General features: G+C 37.2%; 1 protein-coding gene across 3 annotated transcripts in view; it reads right to left on the bottom strand.

Annotated features, from left to right (window-relative positions):
• Positions 1–245: 245 nt before the first annotated feature.
• SLC39A8 (solute carrier family 39 member 8) overlaps positions 246–17,436 on the bottom strand; it is a 65,169-nt gene continuing 47,978 nt past the window's right edge. For all 3 annotated transcript variants that reach the window (XM_049815302.1, XM_049815301.1, XM_049815300.1), the window contains 6 exons: positions 13,220–13,389; positions 12,556–12,678; positions 11,235–11,402; positions 4,978–5,185; positions 4,219–4,403; positions 246–1,532 (listed from right to left, as the gene is read on the bottom strand). In XM_049815302.1, coding sequence (XP_049671259.1) covers positions 1,386–1,532; positions 4,219–4,403; positions 4,978–5,185; positions 11,235–11,402; positions 12,556–12,678; positions 13,220–13,389 — 1,001 coding nt within the window. In that variant the 3' untranslated portion in view covers positions 246–1,385. The remainder of the gene's footprint in view (positions 1,533–4,218; positions 4,404–4,977; positions 5,186–11,234; positions 11,403–12,555; positions 12,679–13,219; positions 13,390–17,436) is intronic.

The raw sequence follows: 17,436 nt of genomic DNA, 5'->3' as shown, positions 1-17,436 counted from the left end.
GTTTTTATCAACCAGACACTCAGAGGAGTTATTTTTTCCAATGTAATTACAGATGAGATTCAAATAAAATCTTAAAATAAATCCTTTACCTGATATAAAATATATTTTAATAGTGAATTAAAAATAAAATATTTGTCCCTTCTTACTGCCAGGAGATACGTCAAGAAACAATATCTTCTTTGAAGTTGTAAAACTTGCCTAAAAATCAATGAAAAAAAGTAAATTACTAGAGTTAATCACAACACTTCCTTCAAAGCTTAGTGGTGACTGAAATGGAATATATTTTTTTATTAATTTCCTTGCACACATCTTACAACACCAGAGTAGCTAAATTGTTTATTTCAGAAGAACTCATACATATAAGCATGATTTTAGAAAGTTCACATGCAACAGACTGTGATAAGAGTTTGTATCACTTACTTTCACCCAACTGCACACAAGAAAATTATTCAAATTACAAAAAAGCTTACTGGAATGTTGACTTTAGCAAGTTTTTTCTAAATTCCACTTTGTAAAACTAAAAATAAATCTTTAAAAATTTTAACCCAAAATACTGATTTTTAAAAGGGATATTTGTGGAACTTAAATATAAAACATTTTTATTTTCATAAAGTACAAAATGCTTGAACATTTTTAAAATACTCAATGCTTCTAAAATATTATGGAGTTGATAAATTGTCACAAATTTAACACAGGTTCCCTCTAATTAAAAAAAGTGGTTCTCAAAATAAATCAACAATTCCCTAGTGCACTTATAAAGAAAAAAAGATCAAAAGCAGTAACTGGTATCTTTCCTTCCAGTGTTAATTAGTAATTAAAAATCTTAGCTTCATTAGTACCTACTCTGAAATAGTTTGATTATTTTTTTTTTTTTTTTTTTTTTTGGCGGGGGAAGGGGATGTTACACAGACAAATCCTGAAACAAAAATAATGAAAATTAACCAGTTTTGAAACTGCTTGCCTTCATCACACTTAAAAAAGGATATGAGACTCCAGTTTTGTTTTTTTTTAAATAAGCATCTTCCCTGAAGACCTCAGCTTTCATTTGGTCTTGAGTTGCATGTAGCTGCATGTATTGCATAATTCTACTGGCCAAGTAACATCCTTTCTCTGACAGTTCAGGTATGTCTCATAATTTTAAGTAGAAATAAAAATACTAGTATCGGTTCTTTGGCATAGTACAGAAGCTGACAGCTCCTACTATTTGGATTGACTGCAAGTCCTAAAGAAGAATTTCCTATACTTGGAGCAAGGGGGACAGGACGGGACTTTTCACCGTTTCAAAACCAAGTAGATTAAATGAATGTCCCTTCATGGATTTCAAGTGTCTTCCATTTGTAATTTACTTGATGTCTTCAGTACTGATTGCATTTTCACTTGCATTATCACAGCTGAATATTTCCTGCATACAAGGTAATCAACAGTATAGCAGTAAACCCCGTTAGTAAACCAGCATTCTGAATAAGGAAGAATGTAAGATCCATCTTTCTTCCTGTCACTTTCTCTCGCAGCATATCATTCATCTCTGGGAACTGAAAAAAGGGATATTTTTAGGTAAGTATTGCCATCTCGTGGTAGCATGCATAACAACGCATTAAGAACTGTACCATATTGCTACTTTGGACAGAATATTAGAACTAACAGAGGGTGAAGGCAGTCACATGAACATGTCACCCTAATTGCCCTGGAAAACCACTTCACCAAGGATGGTAAAAGGAAAGGGTGTTTTGTTCCTCTCTACTGTGATTTCGCCTGGTTGTCTCTCATGCAAATTTCCTCTTTTTGATTCCAGCAGTCTCCTAGGGTCCAACTGTTGGTCCGTATGTTGCTAGGAATAGCTGCCCTTGTATTGCTAAGTATTGTGTTTCATCCTTTGGTAGTAGAAACTTGTATATACTAGTATAAACCAGTATAAATCCTTGTTCAGAAAATGGAAGATAAGAATTATTCTGCTTTATCAATAAGCAAATGAAGTGAAGCTCAAAACATAGACAACCCCTCAGAAATAAGAAACCTGTTACAAATAGAAGGTCTGGTGGGCTGATGAGGTAGTGGTAAAGCAAGGAAGAAAGAACGTTGTGAAACTGGTGGTAACACACGCGGTATTACATTACAGTGCAACGAAGGGATTCTTCATTCCATAACATGCATCTTAATAGCAACATAATAGCAAAGGATGACTGATCTGCTGTTAACTGCAGAAACAAAGATAATTCCTCCGAGAGCCAATGGAGGCTGAGCACTGGCAATAAAGTCCTCTGTATGGGGTGATTCGGGGTATGTGTTTGCTGCAGATAAAGTCTACTGCAGTGGGTTTTAACAAACATAACTCAAATAAGCTTTAAAATCTTCTCCTGTTGTGCTGAGAGTAGTATGACCAGAATGCAATGAAGACTGTATATTTCATTGTTAGTTTAGAAACCTGCAGGTTGGGTGACTTGGAAGCTCTATCTTTCTTTGATCTCACAAGACAAAAACAGCCATTGAAGGTAATGCAACTCTTGAAGAACAGATTAAGGTTAGTGGGAAGCAGCCAAACCTTCCCAGAAATCATTCCAGAGCTCCGTAATCTTCTTGCACAAGAGGCAAAGATCACAAACCAGATCAGCTTCATGCCATACAGCAAGGCTCATTTGTGCACACACCTCAGTGTACGCATTCTCATATACCCACAGCCTCACCACACAGTGATCCTACTGGCAGAGGCTGGATTATGCCAATACTGGAGGAAAAAAAGAACAGTAAAAAGAAAAGGAGGGAAGGAATGACATTCTAGTTAATCCTACCTGCTTCTGGACAAGCAAACCAGAAGTGTGTGAAAATCGTAACAGAAAGCAGAAAGGCAGATCTCTGTACAGAGCAGTTGAATACCCTATTTCAGACTTTTCAGGGGGAAGAAAAATTCAGATAGGTAACTGATACAATCCAAAAACCTATAAAGAGAGAGAGAGAGACTGGGGGGAAGGGGAGAGAGAGAGAAACAGAGAGAACAGAACAACAGACACAAAGAGAAGAATGTTAGCTACTTTGATGGATTTAATAACAAATTTAAGTTGAGCCACTCTAAATTTATGCCATGAGTTTTACACATCATAGTTGAGTATACTACTATTCGTTATATATATAAGAGTGAGGCTAAATGAAAAGCATTAGCAATTAAGGTACTGCAAACTTGTAAAATAAACTATTCATATTGTTCATTTAACTCTAACATTATTACTTATTAAATCTTATGTTATTACCTAAACTATAAGAGTATCTAATGGAATAGTCGCTATATGAGTTATTAAATGCATATAGAACCAAACTGGGGTCTCAAATCTTTTCAAATTCAGGCCTTACTCCTCCAGTTCTACACTCAAATGGATTCTCACATGGCAGGTGTAAACACCTTTGCAGATACATCTCTTCTTACAACACTCAATTCAACACAATAAAACTTAAAATTCTTGACAGATCTCTCTCATTTTGAGACAAAACATCATCATAAGAGTAAATTATGGAATATTGCCGACTGCATGTGAATCCAGATTTATTTCCCAATGTCTGATCTGGATATTAGCACAATTTTTTTGGCTTCTATCTTCTAGCACACTTTAAAAAATAAATGATAAACAGACTATTTTGAATAGAGTTCAGCAAATTTTTTAGTCTGAACCAAGAAACTGGGATTGGCACTGTTTAATTTAAACCAGAATAGAATGAAGTCAGGTTTTTCACCTAAACAACCCCAAAATTATCACTGTGGTTACACAACACCTTTGAGTTACACAACTCAAATCTAAATATTTAGTTTCATTGTGTTTACTTTTTTTTTTTTGCTTTTCTTTCAAAATGTGGTTTAAATAGACAAATGAAGCTTTTAAAAATAATTAAATACTTTGGTACTTTAAAATGCTGAAACAAAGTATTTAAACACTTTTTACTCTTTGATGAAACCAGCCCAAATTCATTAAAAGCTTGTCTCTAAAACTCCTTTTCAGCAATAATCTGATCAGCCCTATTTGTGAAGTGAAAGGCTTTCACGTTTCATGAATAAGCATAACTACTTGTGCACCTCCGTTAAGGGTATAATTGATGATTTAACATCTAAAAATAATAATAAGGAGATGACATTGGCATGAGAGGGACAAAATACTAAATTCTACTGGAGAGACTTAGTGAAGTCTTTGTTTTCTTGCAGAAAAATAAATATCTGAAAATGAAATTATATCTCACCATATCTGCCAGAGAGATGTACAGGAACATTCCACCGGCTACAGCAAAGATGATGTTAGGAGCAAAGTTGTTGCCTACTAATATACCAAAAGCCATCCCAAGGTAACAGGAACATGCAGACATAAAGTTGAAAAACAGAGCCTGCCGAGTACTCATTCCTGCATTAAGCAAGATGACAAAATCCCCTAAAGGAAAAGAAAGAAGATAAAAAAAAAAAAAAAAAAAAAAAAAAAAAAAAAAATCGAAAAAAAAAAGGAAAACCATTTTCAGAAAACGATATTGTCATTATTTTCTGATTTCAAAGGAAGGCTGAAGAAAAGACATGTTTTGTATACAAATTATAACCTCCTGCTGTTTTAATTCATTCAAGTAAATGATGAGGATTTCCCTTCAATACTATGGTAACTGAAATATTCTATAGCAAGTAGGTGATGCACAATAGAGCTAAGGAGCACAGGCACACAGAACTACCTATAATGATTTTTTTAAAAAAAAAAATAAAAATTAATACAACAGTGTATGTAGCATACATGAACAGGGCAATTAATACCTCTCTAATATACATTCCTAGCTTCCACCCAGCTGCACTTGGGAACTTCCTGTGCTAGATGTGTATTTTGGTGCTTGGGAAGTTTTTGATTAGTATTTTTTCCATTAATTTGTCTAAACTTTCTTTCAATCTATGCCAACTTTTGGCCAGCACAACCTCTTACAACAGTGATTTCCACAGTAAACAACATGTTGAATGAAGTTCCTTACCCAGTTCATGAGGAAACTCTTCACACAAGATGGCTATGGAGGTACTAAGCCCTTGAAGCAGAGACAAAGTGAAAGAAGCACCAATAGCCAAACCATCTATGAAATTGTGTACGGCATCACTCAGTGTCACCATCCAAGCAATGGTCCCAATCTTTGACAGTGGGCGCCCATTAAGACACTTGCATAAGCTGCCTTGGGTGGCTTCTTCCTGGAAAAAAACACATAATAAAACAATTACATAAAACACTGAATAAAGAAGCCAATGAATCACACTTCATCTTTAAATGAATGCCAAGTATAAAATAAAGAACTACTGCATATGGAGACCAAAATGCTTGGTCCAAGAAGCAAAAGGCACACATAGCAGCAGCAAATGTTTTCTTTTCAACAAGTTAACACACAGGGCCTAATCACCCTTCTGACTACGAAGCTTTATCCAAATGCCCTTCAGCTGAGGCAGAAAGCAATTCAGACCATCTCTCTGGAGTCTCTGTCAGACTAAGAGAGTGCCAAGGCTCCTCACAGACGACTCAACCACCTCTATTAAGCATGTACAGTCAGAAGGATATGATCACAGTGACTGACAGCATCTCTTATTTCCTACCAAAAACACATCTGGACCAGCTAAATACTGCCAGTACATCACGCTCTCAGAGACACACTTGGCCACCACAGTAACAGCCAGGTACATGTGAATATAGACACACATCCAGATACTCCATAAACTTTATTTCTAATTTTGGGCAATGATAGTCAAGCCGAGCTATTCAAATTAGTTTCTACAAAGTGAATGTTTAATAAAAACAGCAGGGGGTAATTCTGACTGTGCGAGTTGAAGGCTCAGAGCATGAAAACAACAGGCTAATATAAAACTGCAATGCACATACACACCAGGGATCTCAATAATTCCTCCCAGAAATGGAAGTAATTTATACATGCAGTGCCATGAAATAATGAAAAACTTGAAGCAGATAAAAGGAACTGCCATTTTAGCAGGGAGCACAAACTAACCTCCACTAAAAAATTCCTGATGATCCATTCTGATAAATTTCTGTACACGCATATACTGCAGTTATACAATATTTGGATCATATTTCACACACACACACAAAGGATTTGCATATAAGGCATTAACTAGTGCTTACTTCCTGGAATACATAAGCAGTAATATATAGTCCTGTGTGCCCACAGACGTGTTTATACACCTCTCCTTCTCTTGTAGGAGAAAGGTGTAGAGGAACACCTCTTCCTCCTTACGAAAGGGACACATATTATTCCAAGAAATTTTCCTTAGTTATTAAAAAGAACATTGCAAATTGTTTTAGTTTTGCCACATCAAATGCAAATGCTACCAGGCAACTGAATTTTGAACTTCATGGAAATATAACGATTAATAAATTCTTACAAAATCTTTAAAGACAGAGCAGTAAGGTCTGTCTCATGATTTGCTTACCAGACTCTTATCTGACATACTACATCCTTGTGTGCAGGAGCACCTTAGGACAGGACAGAAGTTCAGGTCAGGGATTTCTGTGTCAGATGCCTACTGCACTACCTGAAACTCATAGCTAGTACAGCCTTGATTGAGTAATGCCACAACAGCCATTAAAGCACACATACAGCTCCTATTCAGTGCATAGAATACTCTGAAAAAAAACCTTTTTGATGTGAAAATGAGCAATGGTATCCAAAAATCGGGAGTTTCCCTGCTGACTCAAACACATAGGTTTTAGACTTGTACTATGTGCTTGCCTTCAGTTTTTGGAGGCTTTCCTCTCAACATTTCATCTAACACACAAGCAATGCCAATCATATTTTGGGGATGGTTAATTTGTACTAATTCTGTTTGAGATAGGATCATTTACGAGCAATAGACCTCTCTCTTAATCCACAAAGGCAACTTGAACTTCATTTTTGAAAGAAATATTACAAAGCAAGCCACATAAAATATATATATTAGGTAACTGGAAGTAAAAAGAAACATGATTATGAGAAAATTCAAATACAATTAGTGAAGCTATTCCACCATCCAGCTCCCTGAGCTGAAGTTCTGCTCCTCTGTGGTTTTTTTCTGTTCCCCAGTGACCATCCTTCAAGCTGCCTAAGAACTGAGGGAGGCACTGTTTTGTAGATCATCCTGATTTCTGCCAAAAGCACATCTTCTTTCTTGGGCATGTTTCTAGCTTCACTGAGGAAAGGGAGTTTGAGACAATGCACAGATTTCCATTTTGAATAATTCTACTATAAAAGAAGATTGTTCTTTTGGAAACCACACACGCAAAAACCACAAAAAACCCAGAAAGTATTTTCTGATAAAGCAACAATATTAATCTTGAAAAGGTATATTAGCAACTTCTATTGTACATGAGAAAGAGAGGTGGTGGTGGTTTTTGTTCTGTAAAAATGTTCTATTACCAAAAAATTCACACATCAAATGCCAAGCATCTCATAAAATAAATGGTTTTATGAAAAGAGGTTATTAGGATGAAAATTCCTAAAAGAGCAATGAAAGCAGTAAGCAAATAATACAAATGTGCAAAAATGTCACCTGTACATACTTGTTTATGCTTGTTCCCGTCAAAGCACATTTGTTTTATAGAATCATAGAATCATTTAGGTTGGAAAAGAAGAATCATAGAATCATTTAGGTTGGAAAAGACCTTCAAGATCATCGAGTCTAACCATCATCCATGCACACTAAACCATGTTATGGAGTACCTTGTCTACGCGCTTTTTTAATACCTCCAGGGATGGTGACTCAACCACTTCCCTGGGCAGCCTATTTCAATGTCTGACAACCCTCTCAGTAAAGAAATTTTTCCTAATATCCAATTTATTTGGGAACCATGTGTGTGCCTACAGTTTTCTGAGGACTGTAGGGGCATAACTGGCTTGGCCACAGAGCTAAGTGAAGGACTCATTTTATGGTACCAGTTGCATGGCTGAGAATTCCAATCACAGTCCAAAGCATTGCGTATGTATAACAAACATAAAAATCTGATCTGAAGGGCTTTTTCATTGAAATAAAATATTTACAAGTATATGGTGCTGAACTTTCTATGTGTGTATGAAGAAAAGGAACACTGGAGTAAGAAGATGGTATTAAGAATTAGCTGTTGAACTCATCAAGAATGGAACTGACTCTAGAAATGTGCTGAGGTTTGGGTTGTTTTACCTATGTACTTTTTTTTAATTGCAATTAATTTAGGAGAACAGTGTTGATTTACTTCTGAAGATTACTTTCTTGATCCAATCTTTCAAAATGCAGAGACAACTGTAGTTTAGAAACTAGGAATCGGTTTCTGAGAGGCTTCTGTACTATATATATATATATATGGCTATCTGCTGTTTACTGTGTAGCTTTGAAGTAACATAATTCTTGCATGTAATCTATTTTAGATAATGTCTTGACTTCTTCTGTAAATTATATGAAGTACAATGACATTGCTTGTCTGGGTTTACATTCTGAACTCTACTAGATCATGTGTCTGATAGAAGTAGATGAATGACTAATACATATTCTTAATGTTTAAGATAAGGCAGACTACTAACAAATTTACCCTAAAATATATAGGATTCCAAGGCAAAAAATTAACAATGTCTGTCTCTGCTGGACCATTACCACTTTGTCATGGTAGTTCAGCAGACATCACAGAAGAGATGGCAGCTAAAGAGCTCTGTGATATCCAGCTGGACTATCAGGTCAGACTATAATTAATTATTAGTGCAGTTCTGTATTATTTGTATCTCCACAGTTTATGGTAAACCAAAGACATCCTTGGTATTTTTACTCTTCTGAACACAATTTTTTCTTTAAAAGTAATGGTCTCTCCTTTGTTCCCAAACTTAAGAAATTATAGAGACTCACTTATTTTATCCTATGATATCTCATCAGATTACTATTGCTATTTCTACTGCATCTCTGACTCCCTCAGACAGGAACCAGACACGTTCTTTTGTGTCCTCTGGAAGTGCCCGCAGGACCAGGAAGAAATCCTGACAGTCCTCCAGGGCATAAATAAAGGCCACCATAAAGTTTTGTTATACAACTCCAACACTGTGCACTCCAGGATACAGACATTTCAGCAATATTTCTTGAAAACAACTTTTCTTCAAAGTTACTGTTGTCAAGCTGTGTAATTTTAATGCATAGTAGATTCAAATTTGGGGTAAGCACAAAAGAGGTTTCCAAGCTTGCACTTACTGCTGCAAGTGAAATCTGAAAGTATGTGACTAATTAAGCATTTAGATTTACTCTGGCAGTCAGTCTGTTCTGGCATTAAAAGAGATCCCCATGGCTGAAAACAGCTACCACACTTTGGCACAATCGGACTTCAAACTCCCTCCTTAAAGCTTACGTGATGATTTCTGGCTACACTGTGTTTGCCCTCTCTAATAAGCTTTAGATTACAAGGACACATTAAAATTCTGTTAGATATATGTTGGCTTATGCCAAATGGTTCCTTCATAAATACCAAACGCCTGTAAAGTTGAATGCATACCTACCCTCATGGCACTACGCTAGCTGCCCCAAAACCCCTCAGCCACATTGGCCCTCCCCTGCCCCTAATGACTCTGAAGGCTGCCTGGCCCCTTTAAACCTGCCTAGAGGAGGAAAAGAGTAATGGTGGCTTTTTTGTTACTACCTCAAGTATCAGCGGCAGGCTATCTGCTACTGGGGATTTCCTTGCAGCCAGCCTTGGCTCCAGAGTGAATTTTACCCTGTTACTTTCAGAAGGTTTTAATACAACATATTCTCTTCCTCATTTTGGAGAAATGGAGAGGAAGAAAGAATGGAAAGCATGAGTTCTCATAAGAACAATAAGTAAAGGAGAAGAACCTTTGTGAAATTTTAAGTTCTTAAAATCAAGACTGCATGTAAAAGGAGATTTATTAATATTCCACAATGGATCTTGGGGTGACCTACAGTACTTTATGATCACAAGCACTGCATCTAAATTAGTTGCTAGAAATAAATGCTATACAGTTACATTTTATTATTATAATATATGGTATGATTTTGTTATGTTTACGTTATACATAAGCAGATGGCTAGCCAAAACGTAATAATGGAAGAGGTCCAGATAAAACTTCTGGTAAACAGGGCAGAAAAACAACACCCATACCACTGGAGATGACTGTCTCCCCACAGAGCGGAGGGTTCTTTTGTTTGTTTTATAAATCTACAAAACAGTTTACGGACACTCATAATACTAATTCCCTCTTGGTGCCCGTGCAATTTTAATTACTAAGTGTGTTTCTCAAGTTTTTAAAATGCCCAGTATGCACCACACTTCATGACACTTCTACAGTAAGGACAAGCACAATTCTTGTACTTTAAAGTATCAAATGCCCTGTGAGCCTGCAGGGTCAATGCAGAACTCTAAGATTCTCTCCTGGCTGCCAGGGCCTGCCTCTGGCTTCCTCTCCTGCTCTTCACTACTCCCCACAAATAACTTACTGGCTAAAGAACATGGGTGGCAAAACAGAAATCTCTACTATGAAAAAAATCTGCCTGAGCCATCAAGGAATTGTTTCTATGTGGTTTTATTTTTTTAAAAATAAGGGACAGTACTGCTCCTCCCTGTACAGGGAAAAGCATAAAGAAGCACACCACCTTTCTCTTCCTGCTTCCATTTTCTTTTCAGAGAGAAGGAAGTCATATTTGTAGTATGAAAACAAATACAGAGAAACATAGAGAACAAATCTGAAAGAAAATAATACTTAAACCAGGAGGAACGGCTTCTGTCTCAACATATTACCTCCATAATTCCCACAGTATCCAAATATACTGGACTGGCACAAGCAGTGTTTACAATATACTGCATGAAAGTTACTGTATTTAGTTTTCCTCATTAATCATTAATTCAGAGGAATCAGGTTCTCGCACTTACAGCTTTACATAGTCAGGAGCACAATATGGATCATGCAACACTACAACACGCTACCACTCTTTATGCAAAACAATAACAACAACAACAAAATCAAAATTAACTGAATTATCTGATTAAATATATATCTCTGTCCTACTCATCCTGACACTGATATTAATTAGGTCGTTTGTTGGCCACAAACCGAATGCATCATTCAGCTTTTGTAAGCTTGCCCCCAAAACCCACTTTTTTTATAGGACTCAAGCAAGTTATAAGCTCTAAGTCTACAAAAACTTGACAAAAGTAATAAAAATTCATAGTAACTCTCCCCTCAGATATATAATTGGCAGGGATAAAATAAGTAAATAGACACAATTTTCATACCTGTGCTGAGACCACACTGATGCTGTCAAAACCAAGATTTCCATTGCTCTCTATGACAGCTGAATTTGCATAACACGTCCCTCCATTGCTGGATGATAGTGGTTTGGGTGGGTTAGTCTTATCCGGAGAACAATTCTGCTCGCCATTTTCGGAGTCAATATGGCCAGTCTAGGTGACAAATAAATAAGTAGGTAGCCAATTAAAACAAAAGCAAAATAAGAAACATAAGAAAATAGAGACCAAAAAAGAAATGGTGAGGGCATCATATTCATGCTGCCTTACTTTCAACACCAAGTAAATGTTTAAATGGGCAGCAGTTTAAATGAACTCCAAACGTATCTAAGTTCCTAACTTATCTCTTACTTTTAGCTAATCAGAATACATGTGAAGATTTTTCATTTTTATACCTTTATATAGAACCTCCTAAGCTGAACACCTGACCATAAGTGATCAACGATTACTAGTTATTCGTGGCTGCTTGTCAACAGAGCTTATTAGCCTTTGTCAACTGTTCCCAAAAATAAAGGGCGACAAATTCATTTTTTCTATCTATTTCTTTGGTGCAGTTATTACAAATGAGGGACAGATGATCTTCATAATCTTCAATATCAGCAACAGTTTGGGAGGGTGGACCTTAAATAAGGTAAGAGTAGGAAGACAGGACAGTTTCCTTCACAAGACGTGAGCAGAGAGGACCAGAAATTTTGAGAGGCCCTTCTCTGAGACAAATACAGCTTCACTCGTGTGAGTACACAGAAAACAAGTACTCTGACATAGGGGTAGCAGAGCCCTGTGCAATAGGGATAACTGCAGTGTCACTAAAGCAAGTCTGTGTACCAAAGCACAGGGAAACACAGAGCTGAAGTTACTGATGGTGAGATTCAGGCACTGTCAGCACAGTTACACTTTACAGATTACTAATAAGGTATATATGTTACACTGATTTCTCCTGCCCAAAGGAGAGCTCCAGGGGCAGACTCTGTTCTCTCCAGCTCTTACATATTTCCACTTTTTTCTGATGCATTTATCTAGCACGGCAACAACTTGGCCGTTGAGAGCAACTACAGCATACGCCAGTGACAGCAGACCACACTCACATCTGGATTCTATTCCCAGTTCTGCTTTTAAGTCCCTCAAAAAAGTGAGATTGCTTCCCCTATCCACATGGATTTTAAACAGATATATCAGAACATGCGGTAAGGCTGAATTCCTCAAATAAAATGGAAAAAACCACCACATTTTATTAAACTATCAAGTATCTCATAAAACGTAACACGTACTTCAAGGCAAGGCTTGTTCAGTTAGTGATACATTTCATTACCTGGTTATAGATCTTCAATATCACTTTAAGAATCCTTTCCACAAAGAAGAGAATATAGAATCCACCAAACACAGCAACTGCTTTCTCAATATAGTTGTCTACTTTTGGGTCAAACCCAAATGCCTAACAGTGAAGAAAAAAAGCAATGCAAATTAGTCTGTAATGTTAGTACATTTCCAGAAAAAACAAACGCCACACACACACAGATACTCCTCTAAAATACAGACTGTCTTTCTACTGACCATGAGTTTCCATGAGGCTGAAATTATGAAAGATCCTATTCTTTTTACATTTTTTTTTTAACTTGGATTAAATGTTAACCGTCTCTGAATTCAGTAGAACTTTACATACAGAACGTAGTAGTGAAGTGCAAGAAGAGGAAGGTCTAACCTGTAGCCCATTAAAGTTCACTAGCATTTTATCCAATGCATTTCTCTGTCTAGAAGCAGAATAATCCTTGATCTTTCCCGTGGCACAACTACACACAGATCTTGATGGCTCTGCTCACCCAGCCAGAAAGAGATGGTAGCTAATGGCACTGAGGCCCACCCACAACTCTTTGGAGATTGCAGCCCACACACAGAAACCCACTGCAGCATGCTTCTAAAAATTAATACACTTTAGAAACTAGTATGCAAACCAAATAATGATTCCCCTTGCTTACCTCCGGAATGAGCTGGAAAATTGCATTAGAAAAGAGAGTACCAATGGCCAAGCCCACAAAGTAGGTTAAAACCTTGGGGAAATATGACTTCCTTAAGAGAGGAGTTAAAATCAATCCCAGAAGTGATGCCAAGTTAATGATAGTCACAGCCAGGAACCCAAATCCCCAAACTGTGGATAAACAAGCAGAAAAATAAAATATTTTAGTGTAACACCCAGTTCGGGCTGTTCATGATTTTTCTAACAGCTAAGTTGGCATGGAATTGGGAAAAAGAGTGGCTCCCTGGTTGAAATTATATTTCACAAACACAAAAATCTTAAAATGCATAGATACTTAAGATGCATACTTGCAGAAAGTAAGTATCTGGAAACATTGTCTGGGACTATTAAAAAAGGAAACTGTACTAGTGTAAGATCTGGGATAGCCTATCTGCTGCTGCTAGTATAAATCAGGTCTCTCTACAGCCAGTGAAGAATAAAAATTCAGGCTTAGGCCAACAGTCAAAGTAGCTATAGCATAGACATAAGACAAAACTTCTTACTAGTCCAGGGTTAGATCCAACTGTCATTTTCTCCAAAGGAACTCCAAGATAGAAAGTCTGCTATCTTGGCTGTACTGGATTCACAAATCCTTCCTGATAAAGGATGACTCCTTCAAATCATCCTGAGGTGGTAACTTTCTGTTCCTAACAGTCCTCCTTCTCCTCTAATTCAAAGTAGTTCTGCTGGCTGAAAATGCTGCCCATCACTGCTCATCAAACAGGTGAGGTGGCAGACAGCTCATAGTAGAGACAATTATAATAGAGAAATGAAAGCATATAAAAAAAGAGGTTCTAGGTTCAAAAAGATGGACATGTGATTTAGGCACACAACGGGGAAAACTTTTCCTAAGAAGTGTCGAATGCATCAGTGTTCACCATAACTTGGCTTCCTTCATCATAAGCATAGTCCCAGATTTTTAGAGTTCAGACACCAGGACTTGTACAGAGCCACACCATAATTATTCTGGAGTCCGAATTATAGGTTGGGGGTGGGGGAGTGGTTGCTGTTGTTCATAAGCAACACAAAGTTGTGCCTCTATGCATGACTACTGTTCTTCCTAGTGACATCTCGAGTCCCTGTGAGCACAGAGAAAAAAGCTTTAAAGGTTGCACTGAGGAGGTCTACAACACTGCCTCAAGTGATGTCACAGAACCACAAAGTTACCACATAGACAGCGGGTTTGTCTATAAAAATAAAACATGAATAATAAAAGCCAACACAATGTTGGCTATATGAGAACAGTGTGGTATAATCCAGCAAGTTGCATCATTATAAGCTTTACAATATGTATGTAGAGCAGTTACCATAAATTCCTTTGTGCATAGCAGAAACTAACAGATCAGATTACAATCTGCAGCCTAACTTTTCCTGCAACCCAATCAGCAAACACACTAAACCAGATTCCTCACCTGCAGCTGGGATGACTCTACTTTGTTTGCACAGTGTCACAATTTTTAGATGTAATGAATTTTACATGATGTCAAGAACAGAAAGCATTAGAAACATTTAAAGCATTTGCAGAAAGTAAATCAATGCCAATTAGAACATTCATTTGCCATTTTTGAGAGAGACAGAGGGAAAAACACACAACTAGATACGGGTAGATTCACTAAGCTACACAGGAGATTAATTTCCATTAAAATACATGACAATTAAGCTTGTAAATATCTTTTTGGAATCAAATCTATAATAAACAAATGGGCTTCCAATGCCATCATGAGTCACAAACCACTGTTTACACTTTGGGATTACTATAGAAGCATAAGCCTCTTTCAGTTTAGTATATGGATGACAACTACAAGTTATTCTGTGCAAAACATACATTTTAAACTGAGTTAACAAAATAAAAACCCCATTTATCAGATATGAAGCATTTAGTGTACTTGCCCAAATTACTTCATCAGACACATGAAATTAGAACAAGTTTAAAAAAAAAAATTAAAAAGCCGGTGCTAATTACTTTTTACAACAAAAGACAAAGAGGATAAATTTACAAGTTGTGTGTGTAGATCAGTGGATGAGAAAAGTGATGGGATTATGGAGCTTAAAACCAAGCACAGTGTCATGGTTTAACCCCAGCCAGCAACTAAGCACCACACAGCTGCTCACTCACTTCCCGCCCCTGCAGTGGGATGGGAGAGAAAATCGGGAAAAAAAGTAAAACTCGTGGGTTGAGATAAGAACAGTTTAATAGAACAGAAAAGAAGAAACTAATAATGATAATGATAACACTAATAAAATGACAACAGTACTAATAAAATGATTAGAATATATAAATGATGTACAGTGCAATTGCTCACCACCCCACCGATCGATGTCCAATTAGTCCCTGAGCAGCGATCCCCCCACCCCCACCAGTTTATATACAAGATGTGATGTCCCATGGTATGGAATACCCCTTTAGCCAGTTTGGGTCAGCTGCCCTGGCTGTGTCCCCCTCCCAACTTCCTGTGCCCCTCCAGCCTTCTGGCTGGCTGGGGATGAGAAGCTGAGAAATCCTTGACTTTAGACTAAACATTACTTAGCAACAACTGAAAACATCAGTGTGTTATCAATATTCTTCTCATACCTAACTCAAAAACATAGCACTACACCAGCTACTAGGAAGACAATTAACTCTATCCCAGCTGAAACCAGGACACACAGAAAAATAAGTTATTGCCAAATTGTGAGAGAAGTTCTCACAATACTATATGCTTCATTAACAAATGGTCTAACTTTCATGCTGGTACTCTTTGTTCAGAACAGCAAAACATACTGGGACAATTCACTTGAAGTACATGTTATGAATGATACAACTGTCACCATTTTGTACACTTAATGCAATGGGAGATGTCTCCTAACGTACTAAAGGACCTGTGCTCACAAGTAGGGACATATTCTAATCCACTGGTATGTATCCCCTTTTGTCACACACAAAAAAAAAAAAAAAGGAAAAGGAAAAGCCTTTATTCTTCCTTATTTACTACGGATTAGAGGTGCCAGAAGATCGATGTGATTTTACTTTTAAAATTATGTCCTAGATCTGGATGGCCCAAAGAACTTGGGATTTTACATATTGATATTTTGTTTCTGATTTACTCACCCAAAGTGGAAGAATAAGGAAGAATTAAAATAAGCTATTAAATAACCTCAGACAGTGAAAGAATAAATTAAGTATTATCCACCCTAGGCATTCCACAGATCCTGCAATGAACCTCAGTAGTATGGGGACTAGTTTAAACTAATGAAATTTTTAAAGGAATAAAATAAATCTAAGATCTTTCTTATGTGTTCTCCAGGAAGGTGCTTCTGGGCCTTGTGGCAAGCTTTCCTTTGAGTTCAGAAAGACCTGAAGTGTAATTGGAAATTAAAAAAAAAAAAAAAAAAAAAAAAAAAAAGATCACCCCATAATTACGTAATTACAGGAACTGGTACTTCAAGAAAAATACCACAAATTGCGGTGGGGGTGGGAGTGATAAAATTCCAAGACAATCAATGTTGCCAAAGTTTCTGCATTATGGAGCATATTTTACAATATCATGTATGCACTGCTGTCTCAAAATTGGTTTTATTCACTAGGACTCCATCCACACTAAGCTTTTCATGAGTCCAGGCATCTCAGAAAGCTGGCTAGTCTGACTTTACGTATCAGAGCAGAGCGTTCCACTCAGGATGCACACTCACTCCCCCTGACACTGGTGACATGGTCAGCTTTTGTCAACTTCTTGCCAATTCTAGAACTGTGGCCCCAACAAAGAGACAGCCAAGATATCCAAAGCCACAAGAAATCAAAAAAATAAAATGGCAGGAATACAAGTAATCTTCCTGAGGCAGGCTCAGGGTCTTCCTTCGCCCTTTCCTAGGATGAAGAGAAAATAAGGGTATGAATACCTTTCTGAAGAAGCCAAGCAGAGAACACAGAACCTGTTTGCCTTGGACAGAAGGAATGCCACCGGGCATTTCCAGCTACTTCATGCAGCTCTATACACCTCCTTATTATCTTTCAGAGAAGCAAGAAAAGTAAGGACATGAGTGTGCACCTCAGGTCAGCTAGGTTAGACATGATTTATGCAAACCCCAAGGAAAAAGACATGCTATATGCTGCCTTTTAACTTCTACTGTGCTTCAGCAGCACTTTTTTTTTTATTGCAAGTAGCTGTCCCATAAAGCTTACTGTTCTAATTTCTTCTGTAT

Source organism: Accipiter gentilis, chromosome 12 (genome assembly GCF_929443795.1).
Source record: "Accipiter gentilis chromosome 12, bAccGen1.1, whole genome shotgun sequence".
Lineage (NCBI taxonomy): Eukaryota > Metazoa > Chordata > Aves > Accipitriformes > Accipitridae > Astur > Astur gentilis.
Note: the sequence above shows the minus strand (reverse complement) of the source record. Positions and strands in the feature narration are given on the sequence as shown.